This window comes from Tribolium madens, unplaced genomic scaffold (assembly GCF_015345945.1).
Source record: "Tribolium madens isolate multiple individuals breed KSU strain unplaced genomic scaffold, Tmad_KSU_1.1 Scaffold_1;HRSCAF=32;Tcas5.2_LG8, whole genome shotgun sequence".
NCBI lineage: Eukaryota > Metazoa > Arthropoda > Insecta > Coleoptera > Tenebrionidae > Tribolium > Tribolium madens.
In genome coordinates this window covers 3258873-3277251 of record NW_025400984.1, presented here as the reverse complement: position 1 = coordinate 3277251, position 18379 = coordinate 3258873, and the positions used below count along the sequence as shown (strand labels likewise).

Below are 18379 nucleotides of genomic sequence, written 5' to 3'. Positions count from 1 at the left end.
TAAAATTAGAATAGTGAAAACGAAAATTGAACGGAATTTTGAAAAACCGTCGTTTTTTCGAGGATCGAGTCCTAGAATGTTTACTAGCTTGAGCGTTTTCTCCATTTTCTTCGAAACTGAATCGAATATACCCTTCTCTTTGTAAAAGAAAGGTATTTTAAAGCTATTATGTTATTGCTATCGGCTAATTAAGGAGTTGGAAACTGCGGCTTTTTTCACACATTTTCACAGATTTGACGGCATTTTTGCCTTGACTGCTACGAGGAAATTGCGAGTCGCGGAAAACAAGCGCATGTGCTGAAATAACGATTGAGAGAAAATGGGACGGAGCCGATAATCGCTTCAGGATTTAATCAATTGCACTAAATTGATCCAATCACGAAATCACAGCATTAAACTCTGTTAATTAAATTTTAAAACTGTCATTATTTCAATGATTTTCCTAGAAAATTGTAGCATTTTCTATCAATTGAAATCGGACTTATAAAAATTATAAGCCACTTTAAGAGCAATTAGAAAATATAATGTTTTAAAATTGAGGGTTGTTATATTTTTTTTAATTAAAATTTTACATTAAAAAAGTTAATAAAACGGAAATGGAGTTCAATTTTTTTACACTAATGTATACATCAGAAGATATAGCTGTTAGGGTACAATAAAGCAACTGACTCTGTTCTCACTTATTTTTAGAAGTGCGCCAGAACTCAGATACCAGGAACATGAAAAAAATGTTTAAAAAATTCTATCTGTCAAAAAATTTAGAAATTTATTTTTTGACATTTGATATTTTTTTATGTCTAATGACACTGATGATCTTGTATATGTTTTTTACGATTATTTAACAAAAGTACAAAAATTTTGCGAATAAAAGCCACAGATACACAGATAAGATTATACAGAGTTATAATTTAGAATACAGGTTCCTTGTTTCCTCTTCTAATAGCAAAAAACTTGGCAAAACTATTTTCCCAACAGAAGTAAATAGAGTCAAAGTGCAAAATTTAAACTCTCAAAAATTTTTTTTAACATTTTTTCCATGTATCTTACCTTATATGGCATTTTTCTCTAGGGCGCGAAACCAAGTGAAACATAAGAAAAAAGCCACAGATTACCATCGCTATAATTCTTGAAATTTTAGTGAAGATTAGGTTGTGGCTATTCTTAGAAGTATGTACAGGATGTTTCAAGTTTTATTCACATCTCTTAAAACACCTCTTTTTTTTTAAATATAAGAGCATGTTCAACTTTTTAACTCTTTACTTATAATAAGTAAATAGTTTAATAATTTTTATACTTTTGTTTAGCTTATTATAATTTGAAATCAAAGATTATTGTGAATGTGATTTATTGATATTGAAGCATTTATTATTATCAGTTAATGTAAAAAACAGCAAAAACATTTTTTCGAAAAATATTTTTTTAGTTCTATAATAGTTATTTATGTACCAAGTCAGTAAAGTGATTCTTTATCGAACGAGTTTGAGATTATGAGCCGAGTGAGCGAAGCGAGCGAGGCGAGTAACAGACGAGTTCGATAAAGACACTTTACTGACGTGGTGCATACAAAATTTTATCGCCAACCACAAAATTTTATGATTGAAAAAATGAGATATTATAATTTACTAATGTCAATGCCATTTTTTGCTAAAAGGGTTGCTTTCACCTAGAATAATACGACCACAACGAAGAAGGGGAATACTCTTTCGATATCGGAAAAATATGCGAGTAAAACGTTTTCSTTAWWATTTTTATTCCYTGTTTTTGGCACCACTCTATGAATATGTCATACCWGCGATTSTATTTTTCGAGTGATTTGTCTGGTAGAATTTCGAAAGACGTCTCTAACGACTTCTTCTGAATTTCAGGTGGCGTGCACTGAATGTCTTCTTAATTTTTCTATAAATAATTCGCTACAAAACTCTTATAGTTAGAACAGTGAGAGTGACAAACGATTTCTGTTTAATGTCAAACAGTCGTGGCTGGCTTTGTTGAAAGATATTAGCGGCAGGTAAAGTATTTTTTGGTACACGCTCCGCAAAATGATACTTTAGCGAACTCATTTGAGTCCGCAAAATGCTATTTTAGCGGCCTAGTACTTTTTATCCATTTTAGCGGACTGAAAGGTAACTTAGCAACACATTAGAAACATGATTTTATTGCAAAATAAACAATAAATTTACATTGAGAAATGGAAATGAAAATTACAGTTTTTAGCATTTAAAACTATTTTCAGAAAAAGAAAGACCTTTTTCAGTTAGGTTTTTCAGATTTGAAGTGATGGATTTGTTTGAAGATTCTACTGACGTCGATGTTGATGCAACCACGTCAACAGAATTCGCCACAGATGAAATTGATGCACCTGATTCTTTTTGTCCCATGATCAAAGCTGCCACTTTCTTCACTGCAGGATGCAAACTCCGTAGTGCATACCTTTTCGTCCAGATAGGCCAACATCACATCTTCATTCACGAGAGTGCCTGCTTCCAACCACGAAGCATATTCTTTTTCATACTGGGCTTTAGACTTCGCCGGAAGCAAATCCGAATCAATTATTTTTCCTTTTTCGGAAATGAACGCCGAAACTTCACACATTTTCAACACAACCGTTTTTTCGATAAACAACTGGTTGTCATAATAACGTCACGCTTTCACACAGTTTCCACATTTTACGATTCAGAATTCAAATAATTCACATTTTCAGAAGATATTTTGCAGAGCTGATACCAAAAAATTATGTATGCACCACGTACGCAAAATGATTTAGGGGACTCATCTCATTAAAGACTCGGCTCCTACGTCGCCTCGTCATTAATTACGATTCGTCCCCTAAAACAACATTTTGCGTACTTGATACATAAAATACTATTATGTTACAGTAAGATAAAGTGATTGTTTACTTCCGAAAATCGCTATGGTAATGTTTCGCTTTATTGACGGTTGGCGATAAAATAAATAAATTGATAAAACAATAATTCATTGTTATTTGACATATGACGTATACAAACTGCTTGAAAATAGCTCAAATTGCATTAGTTTTGATAAAATACTGAAAACAGTCGCACAAAATACCCATTGTGACACCGAAATAGAAAAAAGCTCTTATGCTTTTTTATGCACTTTCCCTTACTTATATGCTTTGTTCACTTATTTGTTCTTATGCTCTTTCTCTTCCTTATTATGTTTTGCGTTCTTATTTGTTTTTATGCTCTCTCTTTCTCTCTCTCTTATTAGAACATGTGCACATGTTTTAAAGTTCGCGCGTTTATACGTCCGTCATTTTTTATTACTAATTTGAATTAGTATTTGCATTCGAATTAGTGAAAAATTCCTAACTTGAGCGAGGTTTGAACCCCGAACCTATCTGCCGGAAAGCGGGACTTAATGCCACTACACCACTACGCCACCGACATTCTCAATGTTTTAATTCACTATATTCATACTTACACAAAATTTTTCAAAAATTCATTTCTAGTATTTTTAAACCGTTTTGTACTTTTGTAAGTTTCTTAAATTCCCAAGAGTGCAAATGGTTCAATTTTGACGTTTTCGAATTTTCGATTTTTCGATTTTCAATTTTTGTCGAAATTCTGAGCGGTTTATTGCTAATAACATCGGAATTATTGACTCTAGTCCTTTTTGTGTGGTACTGTTGAAAAACAAATTTAATTTTTTATCATATAAAAAATAGTACATTATATATTATAAGTGATAGAAATGCATCATTATACGCGAGTGAGACACTTCTCACGAGTTTTATAATGGCATTTCGATCACGTGTGATATACTATGTTTTATCTTACAGGTGCAACTATCCAAAAACTGAAGTTTCATTCAAGTAAAATATTCACCAATAAAAATATAACAGTAAATATAATAGTCAAATTTACTTACTTGTGAGTACTTTATCTCACTTGTGAATAATATTTGATTTCTATCACCGAAAACAATGGTCTAAGGTAGCTCAAAAACTCAACCTGTAAGATAAAGATAATTGTCCTACGTTCAATAGTTATCGAGAAACTTGCTGATGAAGTTAAAAATATCTAAAATATTAAATCAACTATAACTTGTAGACGTCAAAAATTCTGTAGTTTTTTCGACGCCAATCGATTTCTCGGAACATTTTACATATGTATGCAGTATGCATAAAAACATTTAGAATGTTTTTTGGTTTCTAAAATATCATTTTGGTTTTATTACCATTACAAAATAGTTTTGCCTGATTTTGTTCTGGGGAAGAAAGAAGGGGTGCAACCTCCAAAACCCTTCTTGCTGCGCCACTGTCTTTCACAATTGGAATTCAATTAGAAATAATTGCCGTTTTGAGAAATGCGAATAAAACTTGCTTCATTTTGTATAAAATAATAAAAAAAGTTGCATTAAATGACTTGAAATAGCTTTTATTGATAAAATAGATAAGATACAATAAATTTATAATAATTCAGCTTTTTCAAATGATTATTTTCATATTTGTAAAGTTTCCACGACATTCTCAATAAATATCTATGTCCGAATAATTGTTTCACTTGTGTATTACAGCGTTCACAAATGTGAAAAACGACAGTCCATTTTTCAAAACCTAAAACAACAGTTTTGTTATGAACCAATTTATGGAACACTTCTACCAAATTAAAGCTTTGTAGATCCAGATTTCCGTATCCTGCCAATGATAAACTCGCAGCATGTTGAGCTCTTTGGATAACAATTAGTTTATCAGTTTTCTTTTCGTACATTTTGTTTAGTGACCAATCGTGATAAAATATTTCATCGGAAATGTTAACACTCTGCAAATAAATTTAATAAAGTACTGTTTTAATGCTCTTAATATGAATTTATTACCCAATCAATTATTAGCTGGCCTGCGAAACAAAAAACCCAAACTTGAGTAATGTAATAAACCACATAAGGAACGTATTTTGAAACGTGTTCATAATCTGGTGGAAATCTTAAAATTTATAAATGAAGACGAATTAAAATTGAAAGAAGTTGGCTTACCCGTCTGATATAAAGAGATATAAGCCGAAACAAATACCAAAAAGACATGAAATGTGCTGACTCAGTAGTAACATTGAATAAACTGAGTTAGCACGACTGATATAACTAAAAAAATTATAAATTAAAAACACAGTGTGTAACAAAATTTGTACATACTGTAGCACAAATCTGTGATGTTGAATGGACGACTTGAACCTTTTCTTGTCATTCCCAAGTGTCTCAATTTTCAAACTACTGAAAGCAATTTTAACCATTTGCAACTCTGACAAAACATGAGCAATAAGAAAGAAAAACAATCCGTCAAAACCACTAATTAAATTAAAATTCAACATAAGAAACACAGAGTGAAAAATTAAGTAACATAACAATGCTCTTGAACTAAGACCTTCAGTTTCTCCATAACTCAAAATCATCGGTTTGTCACTCCCAATTGTGAGCAAAAAGTATTGTGAACAACTAAATACCAACATAAGTCGGTATCCTAGATAAAAATTTCGCACATATTCGTGTCTTATTGAAATATTGTGTTGGTAATTTTCCCCAAATTTATCCATTGCCCAAAATTCGGTACTTTTTTGGACCAGTTGTGCGAGTTGTTTTCTGTAGACGAGCAAAATTGCAATTTTCACGTTGTTCTAAAAATTTCAAGTTTAAAGAATATTTGCAAAAAAAATAATTACTTGGAAAAAAGGAAACACGATTTCTGAACTACGAACAATCACATGAGGGTTGTCGTAGTGGAGAAACAATTCTAAAAATGAGAAAATGTTGCCCAGGGCAAAAACTGTAATTGTGATAAACTTCCGAATTTTGGAAAATCGGTCATTTTTGAAAGGGTTAAAACCCATTACATTGAGGTGAATCAAAGGGTGCGATAAGTTGACTTTATCCATAATCGAATCTGTCTTCCTGATACTCTCTTTTATATAAAAAAAATTGCCCCAATTGAGCTATTTAACAATTTACTGAAACCCAAAGTTATCATTACAAAAAAATTGCTTTTTAAATTTTTTAATAACAGAACATGAACCAATCGACCAGTCGAAAGCAAGTTATGGAAAAAGTACGACTAACTGAACCTCTTTTTCTCTTACATATTGTCGGAATGAGTCCTCACGACTCGGGCAAGTTTGCCCAAATCCGCAAAATAATTTCCATACTTGTGTATATTTCGACTGTTAGTCTTTCAATGATTGAGCTTTTTTTCAACTACAAAAATCTGGAGACTTTGATTCGAGCTACTGAATCTTTTTTCACTCAATACGGGCTTGGTTGGAAAATCGCAATTTTTGTAATCTACAAAACAGAATTAGTCCAAATAATCCAACTCTGTGACGATTTATGGTCATTGGACGAATTTAAAATTCGCCACAATTTCCAATTTCAGCACAAGTTTTTGCGCAATTTTTTTCTTTTTTACACCGGGAATCTGGTCATTTTGTGCACACAATTTGCCGTTACGGCATATTTCGACAACCAATTTAAATCTGTGATAGTTTATTATGGCGAACAAGAGTCATTTAGCGAAAATTATGACAATTTTGTGTTTGTTTTGCAAGTGATTTATCTCTATATTGGGAGTTTAGTCGTTGCTGGTTTCGATTGTTTCTTTTTTTATTTGTTGGGACATGCCGTTTCAGAACTGAAAATGTTAACAATTTCGTTTAGTTGTAAAGAAATTGGAAAAAAATGGAGTTATGAAGAGAGGTTTAAATATTCCGTCAAACACCACATATACATTCTTGAGTAAGTAACAAAAACAATTTTTCATTAATTTTTAAAGGCTTTTGGAGAAAATTAACAACGTTTATTCGGTCATGCTTTTAAACCAACATCTCTGCTCACTGTTTGGAATCTGTTTTGGAATTTTTTTAATGACTAAAGACGGGTTTGTGCACAAATTTCGAAAATTAATATCAAAATTCGAATTTTTTAGAATACCGCCCGATGTTGATCATTTTAGCAAATGGTCGACTTATATTTTTACGTTTGTTCTTCAAGTTTGGATGTACTGTTTTGCAGGAGATCAAATAATACATTGGGTAAACGATTTTTTTAAAAGTATTTGAATTTGATGAAATTTTTAGTCGTTGAAAATTCCGGATGAAATTTTTTATAACAATCATTATTGGAACACTAAATATTCTTTCAAAGATGGTTTGAATAAAATTATTGCGATACAAAGGGGGCAAAAGGCAGCAGGAGTCTCACTTGGAGGATTTGAAATGCTCCATATTGGAAGTTTCAACATAGTAATAGAAAATTTGATTAAATTAAGGAAGTTTATCAATTTTTTCAGGTGATTAAAAATGCAGTTAATTTTTTCATGTTTATGGATAAAATGTATAAAAGGGAGTAGAAATAAAATCTAAACCGTCAATTTTGTCTTACTTTTAAATAATAAATGACTGTTTAAATATTCTATAAAGACTAGACATTAACTCATTACACAACTGAAGTTGTATTTTTAATAAACTATAACTACCACAAACTGTGTTATACAATTTTTAAAAAGTGCCCTAGCTTTGTCAGTCAGAGTTATGGATAAAGTCAAATTTTCTGACCCGATTTTGTTCCTAAACGTCATAGGAATGCATCCTTTAAAAACCGACAATTTTTCAAAATTTCGTCAAGCATTTTCAATCGCTGTATTCTTTGTTGTAATTTTTTTGGGGGTTTTAGAACTCATTTTCAATTCTCAAGGATTGGAAACGTATGCACGTGCTTCTGACACAATGATACCACAATATCAAGTAAAACATTTTTTCATTTTTTTTTTTAATTTTTGATTTGTAGTTACTTTGGAAAATGTTTTTTCTGGTGTTTTACAAAAAACAAATCGCCCAACTTTTAAACAGTAGTCAGAGATTTTGGCATTTAACCCAGTTTGGTTCACAACACCGCAAAAATTTTACCAAAACTCATAAATATTTAAAAAGTTTTTTCTTCTTGTATAAAATAATGATTACGTTTACTTGCTTGCAATTTCTTGCAGTGAAAATAATTTTTAAAATGCCCAAACCGATTGCTATAAGTTATGGCGAGACTCTAGGGTTAGAGCCACGTTATGATAACTTGTATTTAATTTTGCATACGATGATTACTATAATTTCGATTAATTTGATTAACGGTTTCGATGGTCTCTTTTTTTATTTTGTTGGACACATTTTATCAGAATTAAAAATGGTCCAGGTTGCTTTTGGGAATTCTCCAACTGGAGTGAGGAAAAGAGATTTAACATTGCTATCAAGCACCACAGATTCGTATTAGAGTAAGTAAAACTAACTTATTTGAAATTTTGTAAAATGATAGATTTAAGCTTTATTGAAAAATTTAATAAAGTTTGTCGCACGGTGCTTTTAAACCAGCATTTGACGTGCCTTTTTGAGAATCTGTTTTGGACTTTTTGACCAAAGACGGGTAATTATAATAATTAACTACGAAATTTAGAAAAAACGATTTTTTTAGAGTACCACCAGATTTGAATCGTGCTAGCAAATACTTGCCATATATTGTGGCTTTCATTTTGTAAACTTTCACGTTTTGTTTTGCTGGAAATCTTCTAGTCAATAGGGTATTTTACTAATTTTGCAAACTTATATTTGTATTTTTAACAGTCTTTAGAAATCCCAAACGAAATTTTTTACCACGACTGGGAGAAAAAAAATTAGCAAAAATTATTTCAATGAAACGGGGACAAAGAGCAGCAAGGTTGACACTGGGAGGTTTTGGTAACTTAGATTTAGACAGTTTTAGAATGGTTAGAGATAATCAGACTTTCACATTATTGTTTAGTAACTTTTTAGTATTTCAGGTCCTGAAGAATACTTTTTCGTTTTTCACTTTCGTTAATGCAATGCTCTATAAAAAGACAGATAATAATGCTTAAATGTTATTTATTGTTATTTCGTTTAGCAAATAAAGTTTATAAAGAATTTTTGTGATTATTTTTCGTTCATAGCGTTGACAAATGTAAAAAAAGAAAAAGCGTTTTTGACCACCTGCAATAAATAAGTTAGCATTAATTTTATTGATTCCAGTCTTACCAAATTAAAACTTTCCAAATTCAAATCCCCAAATCCTCCAAGTGTTAATCGTGCTGCTCTTTGTCCCCGTATTATTGCTATAATTTTCTCTGTTTTGTATTTATAAGCGTGATGTTTACTCCAGCCATTGTAAAAAATAGCATCGGGTACTTGTAATGACTTGAAAAAAATATTTCTTTAAATTTTTGGTTGCTCTAACTTACCCAACTAATCAGTAAAGAACCGATAAAGCAAAATGTGAAAGTTTGTGTTATAAATGAAATCACATATGGCACATATTTGGTAATGTGTCCCAAGTCAGGTGGTATCCTGAAAACAGTTTGAAATTGGTTTTGAAAACTTGGTTTTATAAATTTGGACAAGTTTTACCCATCTTTTGATACTAAAAACAGTCCAAAACAGATGCCAAAAAGACAACTCATATGCTGATTTAAGAGTACTTGGGAATAAATTTTGTTCAATTTTTTCACAAATCTAAAAAAATAGAAAATATTTTATGAATATTTTTTTTTAATTTGATTTACCTTAATACAGAGGCGTGGTGCTGTATCGTTTCCAAAAATTTGTCTTTGCGATTATGTGATAGTCGGTACGAAATTTCAACTAATTTCAATTCAGTCAAAACGTGACCGATGAGATAAAAGAAAAGACCATCGAAACCAGTAACAGCATACAAGATCACAAAAGTCGTAGTTGAGTGAAGCACAAAATACAAGTGATCAACTTCTGGAGACAATCCTTGTTTTTCGCCGTACGAAATAGCCAAAGGTTTGTTACTCTTTGAGACAAATTTCCTCAAAATATACTGAACGGTCATTAAAAACATTATAGTTTTATAAACAAAAAAAAATGTTTTGAGTAGTCTATGTGGCCGTTCCAATTTTGCTTGTTGTCCAAATTTGTCAAGTGGCCAAAATTTCTTGGTTTGGTCAATCAACACGACTAAATCTTTTTTGTGTTTGAGTAAAATCGCGATTTTTATAATTAACTAAAAATTAGAATTACTTGGGAGAAATGATTTATTTGTGGCAACCTGGTATTGCACAATCATTGCTTCCGAGGCCCGAGAACAGGTCTCCAACCCATCAAAATGCAGCAACAATTCTAATAATCCAAGAATAATCACAACCAAGAAAAGACCAAGAGAAACAACTCTTCGAAAAAGAGAAAAGTTTGAATAATTCAGGGGGTTTACACCCACGACGTTTAAAAATTTCAACGGTTCCGTGAACTTGACTTTGGCCATGGTTTGGTAAAACTGAGGAAAAATCTTGCTCGCGTGATTCATTTATACGTTACAAATTTTTAATGACAAAGAACAGGAAACATGAAACGTTATTTTCATTTCTCATTATAAACTAAACCTTCATACAGCCCTATTTTTTTCAAAGTGTTATAATAATCAAAGTAAAGCCAAGATTTGTCTTTCTTCGCCGACCAAATTCCACCAATTTTCACGAATTCTTGATACCTGATTCGCCCAATGTGCATGATACCGTCGTTGTTAATGAAATCGTAACCTCCAGGGACCGGATTTTTTTTAGTTAAGACTTCATCAAAAGTTGTATACGTGGAGGGCACCCATTCAAAATTTTCCGGTTTTTGGGTACACAAAATCTAGAAAAAATAAATTAAATAATTGAATCAAAGAAGAATTTTGCTAACTTTAATATCATTGGTTGCTTTTTTAACACCCCACCAACCAGCACTAACGGTCATTGTTCCGGGACAAATTTGAACCACGTAGAGGCCATCGTTGTGGAAGTAAGCTTGGCCTATAAATAGGTCTTCATCGTTGGAATCCTTGCCTCCGGGGAGGGCATCCGGAGGTATGTCTCCGGTATACTCCTTCCAATAGTAACCTGAAACAACTGAATACAAACTGTTTAAAAATTGTGACACTACCATCATCAGCAGTTGTCCCTTGAAAAATGAAGTCTACGAAAATAAAAAACGACGAGAAGAAATTAAAGTTTGTCATTATAGAAAGGTTTTTGAAAGACTAAACAGAAAATAGATTGAGTTTGTCAAGGGTTACAAAAGGTCAAAAGATGCAATTAACGCGATAATTGTAAACTTGTATTTTTATTAACATAAAATAGAACAAATTATCGAGCATTTTATTTAATCAAAACAATAATTAGTTGCATTTTTGATGTTATTGACCAAATCGTTGTTCTTAAATAGCAACACCTCGTAAGAAGAAGCAATTTTTTGACATTATTTGAAGTGAAATAAAGACAAGCATTTTCAATTGCGTATCCTTTAACACTTCCAACTTTGATGCTCCCGTCAGACATCACACGCCCCACGTGAAGCATTCCTCTGGTAGCATCAACATGATCGTAGCCTCCAATCACCACATGTTTTCCAATTGTGTCTACAAGAAGAGTCTTGGCAGTYGTTGGGTACCAAGAAAACCTGTCGTGATATTTTGAACACAAAATCTGAGACAAATCATGTTTTAATCACAGTTTATAACATTGTAATAGCACCTTTTGAACTGGACTTGGTTTTGTCAGAGTGTAATAACCAACAGTGTCTGTTGGAGKAAATGGAAATATTTGCATTACAAAAAAACCGAAAGTGTGTAAAAGGGTTTGACCGATGTAAGTGTTTTTTCCGTTGAGGTCTTTCCCAGCAGGAAAGGCATTTTTGGGTATTTTTGAGTTTGATGAGTAGTCTCGCCAATAGTAACCTAAATTTTTCTTTTCTTTCTTTCGAAACTTTAATTTGGAGTAAAAAACGACTTACCTATGTCACCTTGAGTTAGAAAAAATTGTAATAGAAGTAAAAAAAATAAAAGTGGGTATTTCATGGCTGTGTTTTTAACAAAATGATAAATATTTATGTATGATTTGAATGAAGAAAGACTTATCTATTTACATTTTTAATTAGGATTGACGTCAGGCTGCAACTGTGTGGAGTTTACCCATTTTATTTATAATGGATTTAGAAATACAATGTTTGTTTTTCTGGAAAATACTAAACAAATATTAAAAAAGAGAAACAACAAGAAACGAGTCAACGAGTGTGAACTAGAATAAAAAACACAGTACAAAAAACCATCTATGTTTCGGTCTTTATTACTAGTCGCTCTCAGTGTTAAAATTTTTAGTCAATTGTGACATTTTTTAAATATTCCATAAAAAATCAAACAAAAAGATGAACAGGAAGTAGTTAAAATAAGCCAGGTGAAGCGAATGTGTGATACAAAACGTTTTTTGCTTAAACTATATATTTTTTTTTACAAAAACTATGATTAAGTATTACAAATATCCACATTTTATTTAATTTTTAACATTTTTTTTTATGTAAGTAGCCGATTTGAAAAAAAATCGCATAACTAAAAAAAAAGCAAAATTTGATTTTTAAAACACGATCACATAACAATAAGTTTTTTTAATTTCCTTGTATTTTAGTACAATAGTAAAAAACGGTAACATTAGTTTTGCACTTTTAGATCGTTTTAGCACGTTTTCCAGTCAGAAACGCTATCATTTTAAAACAATTTGTTAAAAATAAACCAAAAATTACTAAAGACGTTTTAGCACATTTTATATGCAATGCAATGAAATTAAAGTTTGCCTTTTGTTTTTTTGAAATGCTATTTCATAAAATTGACGCTGTAGTTTATTCAGGTTTCAAGGTTTTTTAAATATTTTTTGTAGAACCTTTAGTTTTTTTGCATTTTTTTTGATTCGCTTATTTCTTTTTTATACTTGACTTTATTTTATTTGCAAGTAAATTTTATAAATCCATACCGATTCTTGAGAAACTCTGAAGGAGTCATAATTTTTGTTTTGCATACCAGTTTTTGTTTTTCTAATAAATAAATTAAAATACCAGAAAATAAATTATGTAATCATCTTAATTCATTCGAACATCAATACTAAAAACCGCAGATTTACTATAGACTAGCGCTTCATACAAACTAGATTTTMTCAAYARATTGTTGTGRCCAAAATAAAAATCAGCTTTTTCAATTTGTGACGACCAAATGCCTCCAATTTTAACAAATCCTTGATACGCCAATCTTCCAATATAGAAATAACCATCATTGTTCACAAAATCGTACCCTCCTGGTACTGGTTGTACTCTCGTGGTGTTAAAATGGTAGTATTGACTAGATGTAGAAATCCATTGAAAATCTTCAGGACTTTCGGTACATAAAATCTAAAATCTGAAACAGTTACCCAAAATTATGAAGAAACTTGCATTTTACTTTGATATCATTAGCAGCTTTTTTTACACCCCACCAGGCTGCGTCTARTTCTATTCGTCCAGGAAAAATTTGAACAATGCAGAGGCCGTGTCCGTGGATGTATGCTTGCCCAATGTAGSTGTCACGACCACTGGAATCTTTTCCACCAGGGAGAGCATCTGATGGTATTAACCCATCGATGTACTCCTTCCAATAATATTCTAAAATTGTATAAATAAAAATTGCAACTGCTTTTATTATTTACTTACCTTGTTTATTCGTGCTTCCTTTGTGTTTTATTAGAGCTAAAATTAAGCAGAGAATTAAAGACTTTACCATTGTTGAAGAGTTCAAGCAAAATGAGCAGATTATAATTGGATAATTAAASGAGGTCAGCTGCGATAAATAAATTACGAACTGACTTGAAACATTAATTTAATCTATATCTATCTAACCRAGGCTTGGTTTTTCTCGAATTTCAAATAAAATCGCCGCTAAATTATTCAAAATTTAATTTAGTCGCATTATAACATTAATAAATTAATTCAAGGTCTCGTTACAATTCATTAACAAAGTTTTCCAACTTATAATAATAGGTTTGAGGCAAGTATTCTTTTACAACAGTTTATCAAGAATGGAGAAAGCTCTCACATTAATAAATCTCCTAGGACTTGATCCTCGAAAATTTTCAAAATTTCGCTCAATTTTCTGTTTTGCRTGTCTAGTGTTAATTTSTATTTCAAGTCACTTGGAACTGTTTCTAAATTTCAAAGGCCTTGAAACGTGTGAAAGAGCATCTGAATCTATCATTCCTCAATACCAGACACTATTCAAAATGGTGTCATTTATCCTGTATAAAAAAGAAATGATAAAACTGATCCAAGAGTTTAAGTGMTTTTGGAAGTTGCAACAATTRGGTGGCTACGACGCTAAAAATGTGCTAYCAACGTATAATTTTTTCCACATAATTTTTTACCTTTATGTAGTTATATTAGGTTTAACTTGTGCTGTGTTCGCGCTTGTAAATTTTATTTTCAAGCCCGYAAAACCAATTTCGCTGTGTTATGGAGAGTCRGAGGGACTTGAAAGTCCTTATTTTGAAATTTATCTCGTTTTGCAGTCGGTTGTGGTTGTGATAATTTTTGTGGGAATAGCAGGGTATGACACCCWTTTTCTTTATTACGTTGGGCAAGTTTGTGTGCAGTTCAAAATACTGAAAATTGCTTTTGGAAAACATCACACAAGTGACGAGTTTCTAGAAGTGGTCAAACATCACATTTTTTTGTTGAAATACYTCGACAAACTTAACGTGATTTATTCACCTTTTTTTCTATTTCAATACTTTTCCAGTCTTTTTGGGATCTGTTTTGGACTATTCTTAATCACAAAGCAGGGGTTAGTGTCACACTTGCGAAGAAATAATAAACAAAAAWTTTTTAGTTTGCCAACAGAACCGGATCGACTTTGCAAATATTTYCCTTATATTTTTTCGTTTACAATGCAGTCTTTTYCGTTTTCGATGACTGGCAGTTTATTGTCTGATTCGGTAAATTWGCRCAGTTTGAAATTTATATTGATTGTTTTTTTCAGTCCATGGACATTTCGAATGAAATTTTTTACGCCACTTGGACTASAGAAAARTTTTCTATAGATAAAARTTCAAGACTTATAATTATGAGTCGGACACAAAAGCCGGCTAAATTAACTATTGGGAAATTCCTCGACTTGAATTTGAGAGCTTTTATACTGGTATGTACCTACATTGAAACTAAATATATGAATAAAATATTTTTTTTATTACAGTTGATGAGAAGTGCATTTTCATTTTTTGCTTTTGTGAATAATGTCTTGAATCMAATTGATTAAATTTAGTGATTTTTTCATCTAAAAATTTGTTTATAAAAATTTCAGTTTATTCTCACACTTAAATAAATAAATTATTTCTACAATCATTTATCAATTTAGTCCTTCTGAATCGTAAGAACAAATTAAACTCCAACTATTAGTCGATAAAAATAGCTTTATATTACTTTGCATTTAAAAAGAGAAAAATATACAAATATATCCTAATAAATAAAACGGTTATAAGGTTTTTTTACGACCCTAACAGAAAGTAAGTTTTTCCACCCTAATTTCAGAAGGAAAAATGGCCAATTACCTCTCATAGTGGTAAAACTTTTACTCTCTCAAAGTTACAATGAAAATATATGTAACCTCTCAGAAAGAAAAAAAAAACCTCCCTCATAGAAACGAAAAAACATACTGCTTGATTTGATGGCAAAAGTACGATATTAAGAGAAATTGTTAGTTTTTCTTGCTGGATCGTAGGAAAAATTATATGTATTACACTGGAAGAAAGTGTCTTTACCTTCTTCAAGTCTCGGGCAGTAACTTCCACATTTTAACTGCATTCATATTTTAATTCGCAAATCATTTGACGTTTAAGAACGCAAAATAAATGATAACAGAATTCGAATATCAGAATATACAGTGTGTCCCCGGATAGGTGAAACGCCTCTCGTAAAAGGTAAAAAATCTTGCTCTAAATTTGCATTTTTTTTTAGATTTAGCACTGCTTATTAGTTGAAGACCAATTACTAACATAATTTTAGTTTAAAAAAATGATATACAGGGTGCGCCAGAACTCGCGCCCCAGAGAAAATTTTCAAGTAAGGTAAGATACCAGGAACATGAAAAAAATGTTTAAAAATTTTTATCTGTCAAAAAATTTTGACATTTATTTTTTGACATTTGACATATTTTTATATCTATTTAAGGATACTGATGATCTTGTATATGTTTTTTTACAATTATTTAGTAAAGGGACAAAAATTTTGGCAATAAAAGCCACAAATAACATTGAACAGAGTTACAATTTAGGATACAGCTTTCTTGTTTCCTCTTTTAACAGCCTATAGCAAAAAAACTTGGAAAATTATTTTTCCAACAGAAATAAATAGAATCAAAGTGCAAACTTTAAACCCTCATAACTTCGAAATTTTTATACATAATATTTTTAAATTTTTTTTCCATGTTCCTGATATCTTACCTTATATGTCATTTTTCTCTGGGGCGCGAGTTATGGCGCACCCTGTATGCGTTGGTGATTTAAAAAAAAAACATTTTTTTCTAAATTGCCTTTTTATGTAGCAAATAATTGGGTTCCTCTAAGAAAAGTATCAATAATTCCTTAAGAATCTGATTTAGTTAATCTTTATTTTAAAGAACGGTGTTCGAACTCCGCTCAAGTCAGCAATTTTTCTCTAATTCGAATTCACATACAATTTAAATAAATAGCAAAAGATTGCGGGCGCATAAAAGCGCGAAAACTAAACATGTGCACCAGGGGCGGACTGGTAAATTTTTATATGGAGTGCTAAAAGTTGAAATGAGGGCCCAATATATAATACAATAAAAATATGTATAAAAACTACTTGTCACTTAATGTAGTATTTTTTTGAAGGAGTTTGTTTCCTTTATTGAGATTGTGATGTCAGTTGAAATCGTGATGGTTTAATAATAACCGAAAAAAAAATCTAAAAAAGTTTTTAGATGAACGTCTTTAAAGGCTGCTTGTAATTTTAATTTTCGTTTTTCTTTTCGTTTCTGTGCACCAAATTATACTTATACTTCGATTTTTCCATTTATTTATGCCCTCTAATAATACCTAATAAAAAAAAATAAAAATTAAAATTAAATTCATTTAAGTAAAAACGATATTTTATATCGGTTGATTAAAAAATGTGTGGCAAAATTTTAATTACGAACACCCCTCTACAATTGAGAATAGATAGTACAGTATTTATTGACCCAACTCAAAAAATAGAAAAACTACAACTTTCCAAAAGTCGTTATGAAAAAATGATTTTCTGGAAATATTTTTGTTACCGTTTATCCGATTATTATTAAATTTTGCATAGACAGCAATGGGTCCTTCCAGTGTTAGGATTATAACTTTTTTTCGGCTTATTAATTTCTGTTTTTGAAACAGCCCAACATTTTTTTTAAAAAAAAAAAAAAGGTACTTTCATATCGCCAAAATGTACCGTTCTCGAGTTATTTGAGTTTAAACTAAATTCTACACCGCGCTACAAAATCAGAATTTATAAATTTTGAGCGTACGTTGGAAAGAATCCACTACGAATGACATCGCTGTCAATGCTGTCATATTTAATGTAAATTTCATTAAATCCAAAGTAACATTTGTGTGTTTCTTGATGATTATAAAAGCTGTAATTTTTCTATTGCTTGATGAGTTGGATTACTGTGTTATCTATGCTCATTTGTAGAGGAGTATTCGTGATTAAAATTATGACACAAATTTTTGAATCACTTGTATAAATCTGCGCGGAATTTTTCTTACATGCGTGTAAGACTTTATAAACATTGAGCTAAAATAATTGAAATTATAGAAATTATAGTTTTATTTGTTATGGTGTCAATTTTTTAATTCCTTCAAACTAAACACACTTATATTCTGGCGCAGCATGTATAGCATCTGCGAAAATCGCGGTTCAGCACTTCATGGATTAGCTCAATGCATTGTGGAAAGTTTATTTACAAATTTAAAATAATTGATATTATTTCAATGAGCTCTTGACATAATAAGCCTACCATAATTGGGGGCCCGTAAGACTCGAGGACCCGGGGTGCCCCGGCACCTTTGGCCAGTCCGCCCCTGAATGTGCACATGTTCTAAAAAGTATAATAAGTGAAAAAGAGAGAGCATAAGAGCACATAAGTGAGAAAAGCATAAAAAAGAGAAAGAGTATAACACCATAAAAAAGCAAGAGAGCTTTTTTATCGCTACCACAATTTTTTTGATTTTTCTAAGAAAAATTTAAATACTAACAATTCAAATAAGTGTCAAAATGATTTCACATCTTGCATCCTAAAATTTTTTCACTCAACTTGTAATAAAAATTCTAAACATTAACCCGCTTCTTGAAACCAGAAATAAGTTAACACAGATACCAAGAAAGCCGAAAAAAGTGCATTAAAAATATCGGCGAAAAAACTTTATTGACTTTGTCAACTAGTTCTTTTTTGTAAATAATCAAGGCACACATTTTAAACAATGCTTGAAGATGAGAAATTGTAGATTGTGGTTCAGTTTTATGTTTCATACATTCGA

At 31.1% G+C, this 18379-nt stretch overlaps 7 protein-coding genes and 2 pseudogenes across 10 annotated transcripts in view; 2 read left to right on the top strand and 7 right to left on the bottom strand.

Moving 5' to 3' along the window:
- The window catches only part of LOC123004073, a 10238-nt pseudogene extending 7646 nt beyond the window's left edge, over positions 1-2592 (bottom strand).
- A 1826-nt stretch (positions 2593-4418) lies between these two features.
- Positions 4419-5888, bottom strand: LOC123003946. Its single transcript, XM_044397021.1, has 6 exons — positions 5676-5888; positions 5152-5630; positions 4996-5100; positions 4840-4945; positions 4626-4784; positions 4419-4579 (listed from the first exon to the last, which is right to left on the bottom strand). The coding sequence occupies exons 1-6, from the start codon at positions 5886-5888 to the stop codon at positions 4523-4525; spliced, it is 1119 nt and encodes a 372-aa protein (XP_044252956.1). The 3' UTR covers positions 4419-4522.
- A 161-nt stretch (positions 5889-6049) lies between these two features.
- Positions 6050-7354, top strand: LOC123003997 (putative odorant receptor 92a). The gene is made up of 5 exons (XM_044397090.1): positions 6050-6741; positions 6779-6883; positions 6932-7037; positions 7083-7247; positions 7295-7354. The coding sequence occupies exons 1-5, from the start codon at positions 6050-6052 to the stop codon at positions 7352-7354; spliced, it is 1128 nt and encodes a 375-aa protein (XP_044253025.1).
- A 24-nt stretch (positions 7355-7378) lies between these two features.
- LOC123003995 (odorant receptor 22c-like) lies at positions 7379-10329 on the bottom strand. Of its 4 annotated transcripts, none has more exons than XM_044397088.1 (6): positions 10075-10329; positions 9566-10029; positions 9411-9515; positions 9245-9350; positions 9042-9200; positions 7379-8996 (listed from the first exon to the last, which is right to left on the bottom strand). In XM_044397088.1, exons 1-6 carry the CDS (start codon positions 10327-10329, stop codon positions 8940-8942), a joined length of 1146 nt encoding a protein of 381 aa, XP_044253023.1. In that variant the 3' UTR covers positions 7379-8939. The 4 variants fall into 4 exon arrangements, 3 of the variants coding, with proteins under 3 accessions (XP_044253023.1, XP_044253022.1, XP_044253024.1); XR_006412667.1 differs by having other exon boundaries at positions 8936-8996; positions 9042-9190; XM_044397087.1 differs by having other exon boundaries at positions 7379-9200.
- On the bottom strand, positions 10316-11052 carry LOC123004000. Its single transcript, XM_044397093.1, has 3 exons — positions 10947-11052; positions 10707-10903; positions 10316-10658 (listed from the first exon to the last, which is right to left on the bottom strand). The coding sequence occupies exons 1-3, from the start codon at positions 11020-11022 to the stop codon at positions 10383-10385; spliced, it is 549 nt and encodes a 182-aa protein (XP_044253028.1). The 5' UTR covers positions 11023-11052; the 3' UTR covers positions 10316-10382.
- Positions 11053-11107: 55 nt separating this feature from the next.
- On the bottom strand, positions 11108-11952 carry LOC123003998 (annotated as a pseudogene).
- Positions 11953-12884: 932 nt separating this feature from the next.
- LOC123003999 lies at positions 12885-13674 on the bottom strand. Its single transcript, XM_044397092.1, has 3 exons — positions 13515-13674; positions 13267-13466; positions 12885-13217 (listed from the first exon to the last, which is right to left on the bottom strand). The coding sequence occupies exons 1-3, from the start codon at positions 13582-13584 to the stop codon at positions 12912-12914; spliced, it is 576 nt and encodes a 191-aa protein (XP_044253027.1). The 5' UTR covers positions 13585-13674; the 3' UTR covers positions 12885-12911.
- Positions 13675-13870: 196 nt separating this feature from the next.
- LOC123003941 (odorant receptor 49b-like) lies at positions 13871-15111 on the top strand. The gene is made up of 4 exons (XM_044397012.1): positions 13871-14640; positions 14686-14791; positions 14836-14994; positions 15049-15111. The coding sequence occupies exons 1-4, from the start codon at positions 13880-13882 to the stop codon at positions 15109-15111; spliced, it is 1089 nt and encodes a 362-aa protein (XP_044252947.1). The 5' UTR covers positions 13871-13879.
- Positions 15112-17855: 2744 nt separating this feature from the next.
- Positions 17856-18379, bottom strand: part of LOC123004072 — a 2347-nt gene continuing 1823 nt past the window's right edge. Inside the window, exon 3 of the mRNA XM_044397188.1 lies at positions 17856-17923. Within this exon, the coding sequence (XP_044253123.1) occupies positions 17856-17923 (68 nt within the window). The remainder of the gene's footprint in view (positions 17924-18379) is intronic.